Source organism: Molothrus ater, chromosome 18, assembly GCF_012460135.2.
Source record: "Molothrus ater isolate BHLD 08-10-18 breed brown headed cowbird chromosome 18, BPBGC_Mater_1.1, whole genome shotgun sequence".
NCBI classification, from domain to species: Eukaryota; Metazoa; Chordata; class Aves; order Passeriformes; family Icteridae; genus Molothrus; species Molothrus ater.
In genome coordinates, this window is record NC_050495.2 from 12,650,962 (window position 1) to 12,663,891 (window position 12,930).

General features: G+C 51.9%; 1 protein-coding gene across 4 annotated transcripts in view; it reads left to right on the forward strand.

Moving 5' to 3' along the window:
- The first annotated feature begins 506 nt into the window (after positions 1-506).
- Positions 507-12,930, forward strand: part of NF2 (NF2, moesin-ezrin-radixin like (MERLIN) tumor suppressor) — a 46,244-nt gene continuing 33,820 nt past the window's right edge. For all 4 annotated transcript variants that reach the window (XM_036393065.2, XM_036393066.2, XM_036393067.2 and 1 more), the window contains exons 1-2: positions 507-651; positions 12,301-12,426. In XM_036393065.2, the coding sequence (XP_036248958.1) occupies positions 538-651; positions 12,301-12,426 (240 nt within the window). In that variant the 5' untranslated portion in view covers positions 507-537. The remainder of the gene's footprint in view (positions 652-12,300; positions 12,427-12,930) is intronic.

Consider the following 12,930-nt stretch of genomic DNA (forward strand, 5'->3'; position numbering starts at 1 on the left):
CCTCGTGTCCCGTTGTTCCCCCGTGTCCCGGTGTTCCCCCGTGTCCCCGTTTCCCTGAGTCCCGGTGTCTCCATGTCCCCCGTGTCCCCATGTCCCCATGTCCCCATTTCCCCCGTGTCCATGTGTCCCCCGTGTCTCGGTGTCCCTGTGTCTCGTTGTCCCGCGTGTGCGGTGTCCCAGTGTCCCCCGTGTCCCCGTGTCCCCTGTCCCGGTGTCCCTCTGTCCCCCACGCCAGGTCCCGGTGTCCATCCCCGCGAGCAGAGCGCTCCGCCCGCCGCCAGGGGGCGACACCGCCACGCCCAATCGCTTCCTCACATCTCTGGTAATGGCCCCGCCTCACCCCGCCCCTTCTCTTGAGCGGCGTCCTCTTTACCCAATCACAGCCGCTTCTGCTCCCGCCTCTCCATCACGCCCCTTTCTATTGGCTGCGTGGAGCGGCGGGGGCGGGCGCACCGCGCGGTGCGGCCAATGGCACGGCGGAGGGGGCGTGGCTGGGCCGCCATGGCGCCGCCGCCGCGCTGACCGCGCTGCGCCGCCATGGCCGGGGCCATCGCGTCCCGCATGAGCTTCAGCTCCCTCAAGCGCAAGCAGCCCAAGACCTTCACGGTGCGCATCGCCACCATGGACGCCGAGATGGAGTTCAGCTGCGAGGTGACGGCCCGCGCGGGCGCGGGGGTCCCGTGAGGGGGACGGGCCCCCCAGACCCCCCCAGAGCCCTGAGGGGCCCGGAGCTCCCTCCCGGTCCCCCCCACCCTCCGCCGGTTCCCGGGGCCTGCCCGGGGCCAGCAGCGGCACTGCCTTGGTTTGGTTATAAATCGGCGTTACCCTGCTGGGATTTTGGTTATAATTGCACATTATTGTGGTTATAATTCGGCTTGGGTTTGTTTTTTCTTTTTTTTCTAATGGTAGTAGTTCACCTTTGCTTTGGTTATGAATCGGTGTCATTTGGCTTTACTTTGGTCATAACTTGGCTTTGTTTCGGTTGTAATTCAGTGTTACTGTGTTTGTAATCCAGTTACATCCTGGTTATAGTTTGGCTTTATTTTTGTTATCATTTATCCTTATTATGTGTGTAATTCAGCATTGTTTTGGTCATAAATTGGCTTTTCTCTGGGTATAATTTGGCTTTAGCCTGAGTATAATTTGGCATTTTTCTGGTTATTATCCATCCTATACTTTGATTATAATTCAGTTTTATTCTGGCAATAATTCATCTTCACTCCAGGTGTAATTTAGCTGTATTTTGGTTATAATTTGGCTGCATTCCGTTTATAATTCAGTCTTATTCTGGCTGCAATTTGGCATTATTGTGCTTATAATTCATCCTATACTTTGGCTGTAATTCAGTTTTATCCTGGTTATAATTCAGCTTTATTCTCATTACAATCCAGCTTCCTTTGGGCTTTAATCCCGTGCTGTCCTGCCATCCCAGCCCAAGTCACCACTACACTGTGGCTGTCACAGGGCTTGAGGAATCTCAGTGCCAAGGCTTGAATCCACAGGAATCCAACTCCCAAGTGCTCCACAAACGCCCAAGAACAGAATTTTGGCATTTTCCTGAGCTCTTAGCTCATCATGAGGCTGAGGGATGCTCCAGGGGGTTGGGTCTGGCTTTTCTGTGATAATTTCCCTTTTTGGGGCCCTTGGAACTTGTAAAACCTTCTCTGAGGGCGTTGCTGCCAAACCCTGGGATCTGCTCTGCTTTTTCAGCTGATCCTGAGGGCTTGGCCACACAAACACTGAAACCCCAGTCAAACTTTGCATTTAATAGTTTCTATTTCATTATCCTGACCCAAACCCTGAGGGACTCCCAGCGCCCATCAGCCAAGGGGAGTTTGTCATCACCCATTCCTGGCTCTGGAAATCTTCTCTCAGCCTTGAAGAACTTCCTGCTTTTCCTAGGGATTGAAGATTTGCTCTGGGCAGCCGTGTGAGCTTCCCACTTCCAGCAGACTGGGAATGTCTTGGCTCTGTTTTTCCTGCTTTCCCGAGGCTGCAGCACTGACTGATGATGGAAAGTAAATAATTGTGAATTTCAGTGCTGTGGCTGGGTGTCATTTCCCGCTGGGCTCAGGGGCTGTGTGCAGCCAGGAGGCAGCACTCCCGTGGGATTGGGCTGTGGAACTGCTCCATCTCCAGCTGACTTCTCTGGGAGGTTCCTGCCAGAGGAACTTGTGCAGCTCAGGAGCTGCTGAGGGCTCCTTGTGTTGGAGCTGGTGCAGGGGGGATGCAGAGGGAACTCAGGCCTCACCCTTCAGCATGGAATATTGGGGCAGGAGAGGGGATGGATGCATGCCTGGATGCATGGATGCAGGTGGGTGATGGGGCTGTTTCACACCTTGCAGGTTAGGAGTGAGTTTGCATGGAATCATGGAATGGTTTGGGTGGGAAGGGACATTAAAGCCCACCCAGTGCCACCCCTGCCATGGCAGGGACACCTCCCACTGTCCCAGGCTGCTCCCAGCCCCAGTGTCCAGCCTGGCCTTGGGCACTGCCAGGGATCCAGGGGCAGCCCCAGCTGCTCTGGGCACCTGTGCCAGGGCCTGCCCACCCTGCCAGGGAACAATTCCTGATTCCCAATATCCCATCCATCCCTGCCCTCTGGCAGTGGGAGCCATTCCTGTGTCCTGTCCCTCCATGCCTTGTCCCCAGTCCCTCTGCCTGCTCTCCTGGAGCCCCTTTAGGCCCTGCAAGGGGCTCTGAGGTGTCCCTGGAGCCTTCTCCTCTCCAGGTGAGCACCCCCAGCTCTCCCAGCCTGGCTCCAGCTCTTGGAGCATCTCTGTGGCTTCCTGGCCTTGCTGCAAGCCCAGGGCAGCCCAGCTGGAGGTGTGGGTTTTACCCAAGCTCCCTGTGAGCAGGGCAGCTCCCTGGCTGGATCTCTGTGCCAGTTTTTGTGTTGCACTTGGGAGGCTCTGGGGAAAGCTCCTCGTGTGCTGACTGTGCAGAAGCACCCGTGGGACAGAGGGATCAGACACACCTCCAGTGGCTGGGCTGGGGAGGTGGCCCAGGGAAGGGCTCAGCTTTCCCTACACCCACAGTGAGAGCCAGGAGTGGAGCTTGTGCCCTCCTGAGAGCCAGTGGGGTGGGAGAGTCAATTATTTGGGACAGGTTGTGCTCCTCCCTGAAGGAATCTGGCCCCTATCCCAAGGTTTGCCAGGAGAAGGGTGAGCAGCACAGTTTACCCACTCTCTGTGTGCTTTGAGGTGCCTTTGGGCAGGAAGGAGAGGGAAATCTGCCTCACAAACACTCGAGAGGATCCGTGGAAGGAGGTGCAGTGGGGATCCTGCAGTTTGGGGGCTGTTAAGATGTGGTTTTGTGGCCTGTGAGTGGCACCTCATGCTGACAGGGACAGGGAGCTGCTGCTCTGTTGGATGTCTGCAGTTGGTCTTCCATGATCCCTGGGGATGTTCCATGATTCCATGACCCAGCCATAGCTGCTGGAGACTCACCTTCTTCCTCAGTGCTAATTTTTCAGTCTGCTCCCTAGAAATCCCCAGCTGTGCATTTTAAGGGATTAAACCTGCTTTGCATCTGTTTATTCTGCAGTTGATGTCTCTAAATTGAGCCTAAATCTAAAATAATTCCTAGAAATGAGATCTTAATCTTTCTAACACGGCGATGCAGATTAATAATCACTGGTGGGTTTTCACTTTAAAGACTTCAGATTTGTTTGGGGAAATCTTGGATGCACAAAGCGAGTGTCTTCATTTTGTAACTTCCATCTCCGAGGTTTGAGCTGTACCTAATTAATTGATAACATCTGGAGGAAGGGTAGACATTTGCATAGCTCTTGAATCCCTGTGCTAAAGCAACCCCCAGCTGCCTCACCTTCCTGAGAGCCTTGGACAGCCACGTGGGAGGGTGGGCAGGCCCTGGCACAGGGTGCCCTGAGAGGTTGTGGCTGCCCCTGGAAGTTTTCAAGGCCAGGTTGGAGAGGCTTGGAGCATTGGAGCAGCCCGGGATAGTGGAAGATATCCTTGTCAAGGCAGGGAGGTGGAACAAGATGGGATTTCAGTCCCTTCCCACCCAAACCATTCCATGAGTGTTGGGGAAGATGGAACAGGAAAGCCTTATAAATATGATTGCCTGGCAAAAGATTTTGAGAATATAGAAACTGTAAGCAAGATTGAAATGAAAGCAAGCTTTGAGATCCCTCAGTTACTGAACAACTGGAAAACAATGGTGTGGCCAGCTGAAGGTGATCCCCTTTTGATGGAACAACACCCTCTGCTCTGCAGACAGGCCCAAGGGTCAGAGCAGACCCTACAGCTTGGCAGAAGGGCCCAAAGAGGAGATTTTAGGGTTTAGAATGTAGCACAGGATGGTAATGTAATGATTCTTATAGGCTGTATGGAAGTGCTGTAGGATTTGTATCTTGTACTAGATTGGTTAGTGAGAATTAGAATATTCAACACAGAAGAAGATTTATGGTATTGTAATGGGAACCTCGCTCTCTTACCCTTTTACTCTCTCACCCTTTTACTCTCTTACCCTTTTACTCTCTCACCCTTTTACTCTCTCACCCTCTCATCCTCTCTGCCCCTCTCTTCTCTCAGCCCTGCTCCAGCTGTGCCTGGCAGCTCCCAGCAGGGCCCTGCCCCCAGGCCCTTTGCAATGAACCCCAAGTTCCTGACCTGGCTGCAGAGATCTCTGGTCTCCATCCATCCCCACCATCCTGTCCCCATGCTCCTACACAGGAGTCATTCAGTAATGAAAACCCCGTGGTGTTTTTGAGTCCACATCCAAAGCACTGTTTATCCCACATCTCTGGGATGCTGCAGCTGATGTCAGGTTGGTCTCTCCCCCGCCATGTGCAGTTTTTCCCCTCTCACAACCAAGTTCCCTGGCTGCTGGGAGAACCCCTCCATCTTTCTTTTGGTCTCCTGGGTTTCTTTCCCCATTTCTTCCTCTTGCAGTGCTCAGCCCTGTCAGTGTGTCTCCCTCTCAGAGCCATGGCCCATTTTCCAAAGGGTGTGTTTTTCCCTTTCTGTTGTGTTGTGATTTTGGGCTTGAATCCTGCAGGGATGATCACTCCATCAAGGTGCAGCTCACTGCCCAGCTGCTTCCCAGCCTTTATCTTTTGGTGTCTTAAAAATGAATTGGAAAAGCTTCACAGCCAGCCTGGAGAAACAGCTTAGGTATTCAAGCAGCAAGAAGAGGCAGGTTTGTGCTGATGTATTTGCTGGTCTAAACATGCATCCAGCTATTGCTTCAGTGCTTAAGCAGTTCCTCTCTGTCCGGAGGATAATCCTGGTTGGAAGGGATCTTTATTTTAGCCAGTGCCCCACTCAGTGCAGGGCCAGTTGGATGAGGTTGGGTGTAAAGCCCTTGTAAGTAGAAGAGTCCTGATTTCGGCCACGTGTGGCCGAGTGCTGTCCCTTTGTCACCAGACACAGGGACTTGTATAGCTGAGCTGCAAAGCTCATCTTCTGGAACAGGAACAACCAAGGATTTGGTGGTGGAAATCTGGGTGGAAATGAGTTTTTGAGGAAGAGCTGGTGCAGTAAATCCAGGCTGAGTTTTGAGCTGTGTCCAGTCACTGCACCAAAATAAAAAGGCAGGAGGAGGAAATCAGGGAGCAGAATGCCCTTGGCTTCCTTCTGCATTGCAGGATACTTGGAAGGGGGTTTATAAAGATCCATACATTCCCAATTTCAGGCAGCACAGTGCTGGTAGGGACAGTGACCTCTTGATGCTGCAAAGCTTCTGTGAGGGGACACAAACTTAACAAGAAAAGACCATTCTGTGTGCAGGAACAGCTGTTTTAAAAAGCTGAGAGAAATAGTCCCCCTTAGCTGCAACATGATCCCAAATAAATTGTTGGGATACCAGCTGTCAAGTCAGTGTTTTGTTCCTCCATGTGCCCGTGTGTCCTGATCTTGTGCCAGCACTCAGGAGGATGTGCTGCTCTCTTTGAATCTTCTGAGATGCAGCAGGTAAGGGCTGTTTCCTCACTCATGTCTTGGAGGGGTTTATGCCCCAAAACCTCAGAATTTCTGATTCACACCAGTGACATTTGGGAGTTGGTGTTTTGGAGGTGTCTTGTTTGGTGCAGTTCATTTCCTTAGGTTGTGCTTGTGACTTGTGGACATGGATCCTCTTTGGCTTTGGTGCCTCACCCTGCACCTGGAAAGTTCTCTGGATCCCCTGCTCCCATCACAGCCTCTTTCAAGCCAGTAGGAAACTCCTGTTGCTTCTCTCCAAAGACTGTTCAAAACTGCTGTCAATCTTCAGACTCTGTTAATTAATCCAGAGGGGAAGGAGGGAGGGCATTTGGGACAGTAAATCTTTCTCTTTTGGTGTGTAGACTCCAGTTTTGATGCTCTTTTAATACCTCTTTTTTTTTTTTTTTTTTCTTTGTACAGGCAGTGTCTTTCAAGTAGGTGGTTTTTGAAATTAAAGGTACTTGAACAGGGAAGCAGCCCTGGGAATAATCTTCTTGAAGCTGGGAGGCAACACTGGTAGGGAATGACACAGCCCTGGAGATGGGAAGAGAGGAATTGACCCTGGCATCACCCTGGGGTGAGGCCACTGGCTGCCCCTCCCAGCCCGGCTGAGCTGTGCTCAGTGTCTGTGTTCAGAGCTCAGCAGTGTTCAGGGTGTTGAGGGCTCATCAGAGCAGCTCAGGCCAGGCTGAAACACCCAGTGTCCACCAGCAATCAGCTCCTGCATGGAGGGGAGGCCTGGGGCTGTCCCCTCTGGCCAGGGAGCAGTGCTGTGCTGCACTGTGGAAGTGCAGCTCTGGACAATGTTACAGCTCTGGGCATCCTCAGCAGAGATCCCTGCAGGATCCAGACCCTCCTTTCGTCCTCTTGGAGCTTCTTGCTCTGCACTGAGCTGCTCCTTGATCCTGTAACTCTTCATCTGTGTGTGAGCCCAGCTGACAGGGTGAGGTGAGGCTTTGGGACATGAAATCATGGAATGGTTTGGGCTGGGAGGGACCTTAAAGCTCATCCAGTTCCATCTTCTGCCATGGGCAGGGACACCTTCCACTATCCCAGGCTGCTCCAAGCCCTGTCCAACCTGGCCTTGGAGACTGCCAGGGATCCAGGGGCAGCCACAGCTTCAATCTGTGCTTACAGGGAACAATTCCTCATTCCCAATATCCCATTCATCCCTGCCCTCTGGCAGTGGGAGCCATTCCCTGTGTCCTGTCCCTCCATCCCTTGTCCCCAGTCCCTCTGCAGCTCTCCTGGAGCCCCTTTAGGCCCTGCAAGGGGCTCTGAGGTGTCCCTGGAGCCTTCTCCTCTCCAGGTGAGCACCCCCAGCTCTCCCAGAGAGAGAGGCTCCAGCATCTCTGTGCCCTCCTCTGGGCTCTCTCCAGCAGCTCCAAGTTCTTCCCATGCTGGGACCCCGGATCTGGGCGCAGCTCTGCAGGTGAGGTCTCAGCTGAGCGGGGCAGAGGGCACTTTGTCACCAGCTCTGGGCCCCTGGCTCTGTCTGTCACAGGCTCCTGTCCCCAGCGTTGCTGCTGTGTCTGTGTCTCGGGCAGACACCATGGAACGTGCCTGGCTGCACCATCTGCATCCTCACGCCTGGGCGCGTTCTTGGCCTCCTCGGTGCTTAACAGAAATAGGTTTTAATTAAAAGCTCATTATCGACTTGTCGTGTAGCATTAGTAAATAAAAATAACTTTTAAGGCCCAGCCCTGTGACTCAGTAAGTGGCAATTGAAAATATTTGACATCACTTTATTTAAAACAAAATTGACGAATATTACGGTTTTTTGATTCCCTGTTTGCTCCAAATGGGCTTTAAATCTAAATAAATGGTTGTCTGTGGCACTGTGGTTATCATTCAGGTCCAGAAGGAGAAATAAGTGTGGTCTGCAGTCTCAAAATCATCTCCATTTCAGTTGTAAACTGTTGTGGCTGGGTGGTTTGGGCATCTCCTGTGGGATGGGGGTTTGGAATAGCTGCAGCCTGCATCCATTTCCTCATTCCCAGGTGGAGGGTTACTGAAGGGATGCTGTGCTCAGGCCCAGCTCTCTCCCTTCTGCCCTCTCCATCCCTGTTTCAGTGAAGAGGTGTTGTGTTCTCTTGTTAAAATTTGATTCTAAACAGGAATAACTTCACTCTGAGCACTTTTTCCTGGGGCTTGGTCCCCTTTTCCCAGCAGTCCTTTGGCTGTTCTGTCACAGCAGGGACTCTTGCCTCTGTTTACATCCCTAGCATAGAGCTAACGCCTAATAAAATTATCTGCAAAGCAAAAAGCCATTTTCTGTGTTATTTACGGGTAAATTGGTGCAGTAAAATACTCTGTAAATGTGAGTCATTTCTGCAAGGTCGTGCCTTAACCTCATCCCATGGGTGGGGTGTGCAGAGACTGCTGCTCTGGCTTTCCTTGGGAACCAGTTGAGCCTTGGTGTCCTCTGTTCATTGCCCATCCTGGTCCCAGGAAGAGCTGAAGCTCCAGGGCTTTGTGTTTGTGATGATGAGGAGGTGAGATCTTGATCTGTGCCCCCTGAGCAGAGCCAGGTTCTGTCCCCTGGAGTTTGGGCACCTCCCTGTTGTCCCAGGAGAGCCTCTTGTGTGAGGAACCTAAATATCAAATTAAACTCATCCCTCTTGCCTCCCCTTTACCACATTTGACATTGTTGGAAGAAAAGCATCAGCCTGACAATGTTTTGGGAATCTCTTTTCTGTGTACACCCCTCGCTCAACCCTCTCTCTGCAGGATGGTTGCACCCCCTTGTCCCTTGCTGCCCATTCTTTAGAACTGTGGAATATCCTGACCTGCAAGGGGACCCACAGGGATCATCCTGCCCAGACCCCCAACAATCCCACCCTGTCCATCCCTGGCAGTGCTGCCCAAAGGCTCCTGGAGCTCTGGCAGCCTCGGGGCTGTGCCCATTCCCTGGGCAGCCTGGGCAGTGCCAGCACCCTCTGGGGGAAGAACCTTGCCCTGATCTCCACCTAAACCTCCCAGCACAGCTCCATTCCCTGGCTTGTCCCTCCCGCCTTGTCACCCCCGATGAGAGGACCAGACAACCCTTCTGCTCAATTTTGGAGCTGCTTTATCGAGTGGGGAGCTGAGGAGCAGTTGTGAAACTTGACAGAGAGGTTATGCTCCGAAATAAATCGCGCAGTTGCCTGCGAGTTGGAAATGACTCCCGGTGCAGGTTAATAAATAATGCAAACCCTGTTAATAGATGCCAAATGCGCCGTCTCCGCCAGAGAAAAAGATGATGCCAATAATCTGGGCTGGAAATACTCGATTCTAGCCACTGGCTGGAGAGTTTGCAGTGTTTAGTGCTGTTAATTTAAAAGGCTTTGCTGATAGATTGTAACCGCTCTGTACTTAGTAAAGAACACAAAGAGCTCGGTGGAGTAAGGGCCTGTTTATAACGCGCCTCATTCCCGTGTCCCTTCTGCCGCTCCTGAATCCCTGCAGCCCCCCGTGCTGTGATCCTGCTAATGGGAAAGGAGCTGCAAATGTCAGAGGTGATGCCTGCAGCACAGGGAGGATGCTGGAGTGCCGCATCCCTCTCTGTCCTGACGGTCACATTGAGGTTATCATGATGTAGCTTTTTGCTGGGAGATGGAGCTTTGTTACAGCATCGTGCCAGCCACCCCAGCATACGGCTGAGAAGGTTTTTTTCTGCTCTGAGCTCCTTAGTTTTGTTCTCAGTAGCTCAGAATGGCTTGTAAAATCATCTTTGTGCTTCAGGTGTCACTTGAGTGCCGTGCAGGGAATGGCGTGACGGACACGGTGTGGATGGGAATGGCCAGCCTGTCCTGGCCGTCCCCCAGGCTCTCTGGACAGCAGCTCTGTCCATCCCCTCATGCCCTGAAGGGGCGTTTTATCTAGTAGTTTACAACCACAGAATGTGGCAGTTAATGACACAGAGCCTGTAAAGCATGGGTGAGGAGGGCTGAGGTCCTGGATGTCTGTAAAGCAGTTGGAGTTCAGCTGTCAAAAGATGCCACTTGAATGCAGATGGTTATTTTAAGTACCGAGGTGTGGAGGGAAATCATGTCTGTTGGAATAAAGGTGGCTGCTGATCATTGATATATTTAATGAAGGTAATTCAGCACAGTTGGGGAGGATATGTGCTCTGTTATGGCTGGAGTCTTGAGCATTGTGCAAGAATGTTAAATGTCTATTCCTGCCACCACAGAAACGCTGGTGACAAAGCGCTGGTGTAAAATGCAGCAGCAGAAGCCTCACTTAAAATACAATCCCTTAAAGAGGGGCTCGTAAAAAAACGGAGAGAGGGTTTTTAATGCAGGCAGATAGTGATAGGGGAAGGGGGAATGGGTTTAAACTAAAAGGGGAGAGATTTAGGTTAGGTTAGGAAGAAATCCAGCTGTGAGACCCTGGCAGAGGATGCCCAGAGCAGCTGAGGCTGCTCCTGGATCCCTGAAGTGTCCACGGCGAGGCTGGACAGGGCTTGGAGCACCCTGGGACAGTGGAAGCTGTTCCTGCCCATAGCAGGAGTGGCACTGGGTGGTCTTTAAGGTCCCTTCCCACCCAAACCATTCTAAAGGGGTTCAGAACCCTTTGGGTGGTTGATGGGCTCAAACCCCATCCCATCACCAAGTTAAAACTGCACAAAGCTTCTGCTTTAATCCCCAGCGCTGCTCTCCAAAACAAACTGGTGGTTTGTGTTTTGAGAGGAAACCTTTGGGTCCTGTCAGCTCTTGAGCACGGTTTGGGTACCTGAGGTGGTTCAGTGAGGAGTCACAGGCAGTGGAATTCCAGGTTGAACTCACTGATCCCATGGGATGTGGAGCCACGTCCTGCAGCCATCAGCAGCCTGTCCTGGGAAGGTTTGGTGCAGGCACTGCTGTGCTGAGACTGAGATACGGTCTTAGAGAAGGAAAAACAGCCCATAATGCTTTATACAAAGCAGTTTAGTGAAGAAATAGCCTTTTGCTGGCAGCCTGCTTTTATGTGCCTGCAAAAATGGTACCAAATAGCTCTTTTAATGGGCCTCACTCTGTTTTGTCTGAGCCCTCGAATTAACTTCCCACTTAAAATCATAGTCAGGAAAAGATCTTCTGCAGTCTGAGCCATCCTGTGCCGAGCTGGAGCCCATCCCGGGGGCTGGGGGATAGTGAAATGTGTGAAATTAGGGGGGGTTATAATTCCAGCACTGCCAAACTTGCTGCTCCTGGCGTTTTGACCCCGAGGTGTTGACAGCGCCCGATGCGAATCGCGGCGAGCGCTCCGGGGGCGGTGTTTGTCGGGAGGGTGGCGGCGGCTTTGTCCTATTCCGGGACTGTCAGCGCTGTGTCTGTGCTCCCCGGGAAGGGGGAGAGCAGTGACGGAGTCATCGCTTGAGCTGGGCCCGGCTGTGCCCACAAGGCGGCAGTGGGTGACAGCGGGAGCGGCCCCGCGTTAATATTGATGTGTCCAGGTGGCGCCAGGATTGAGTTGTAGTGACAAGAGAGTGCGCGAGATCTATTTGCCCAAGGGCTTCGGAGTAATGGCCATATGTTTCGGTCCAGCAATTGTTTTCAGCGTGCAGATGGAAGACCAAAGTGGCTTTGGCATATTAGATTCACGTGGTTTATGTCCCTCTTCACCTCCCTGCCTCCCAACACCTCCCGATTTGATGAGCAAACTTCAGTAGCATCATGGGTGCAGCTGCAGGATTGCTCCAAGGACATGGTCCTTGAGCAACCAATTTTCTCTGCTCCTTGGCTGCTTCTGTCACCAACATTTTCAGCAGAAAATGCAGTTTAACTCTATCAAAATGTGCTCCCAGAGAACTGCTGACTTCAGTGGTAATGATGGGGATTTTGGAGCTCTTTTTTCCCTTCTATCTGTGCAGGGTCGCTGGCTCTGGATGCTCCGTGTAGGGATTGTGTCACTGCTGATTTTGTGGCTCCTCTCTCTGAACCCCTGCTGCTGATGGTGGTGCTTGGGCAGGGCTTCCTGGGCCTGTAGGGAGACACATTAAAGCCACCAAGGGGCAGTTCAAAGGGATTTTTATTCCCTGGTGGCAGCAGGGAGGAACCTAAACATGTCAGGAGCGTAAACCTGAGCTCAACAAGAGCCTAAACGAACCCTTAGTTTCCCAGGGCAAGAAACAGGGGCTTTATGGTGTCATTTTTTGGAAATGGGGGGAAATCACATTTCAGTTTCCTACTGAGGGAGGAGCTGGTGATCTGCAGATGAGATCAGATGGAAAGAGATAACATTGTGCCTTCTTAAGGTGTTTTCATGTCTGTACCAGATGCATTCACAGGGGTTTAAAGTTGACCTTGAGAGGTGAAAACAGTGCATTTGGGTGAACAGAGAGAAGTTCTGAAATCCACCTTCATAACTCTGCTTCCTGTTTGCTCTCTGGCAGGTGAAGTGGAAAGGGAAGGACCTGTTTGATCTGGTGTGCAGGACCCTGGGACTGCGGGAAACCTGGTTCTTTGGGCTGCAGTACACCATCAAGGACACGGTGGCTTGGCTCAAAATGGACAAGAAGGTTGGAACCAAAGTTCACAAAATCCCAGAATGGTTTGGGTTGGAAGGGACCCTGAAGCTCATCTCATTCCAAACCCTCTCCTTGGACAGGGATATTTCCCTTGAGAGGTTGTATGGGATGACAAAGGAAAAATGTCCTTTTGTCTTTGAATGCCTGAGGTTGTGTGGTGGGTGAACTGAGACAGATGCACTTAAATCCCATGTCTGTGCTATCTGGGAGTATCAGACTGGGAAAAGCTGGCAGATGTGCCCCATCCCAGCATCTGTGCACGCTGAATCCCCTGGAGACATTTTGGGACCCAGTCATGCTGGGGTGCTGCACTTCAGGGTGACTGCAAAGCAAATGAAACCTAAAACTCTCTCTTTTGTGCCCCTGAACACAAAACCATCAGCAGAAAAGTGGAGTTTCCTCTTGTTCTGTTGTTGAGAAATACAGAGAGCTTGGGAAGAGGAAAACCAGAGTGAAAGGAGATGGGGATGAGGGAGGAAATGCTCCCCAAATCTG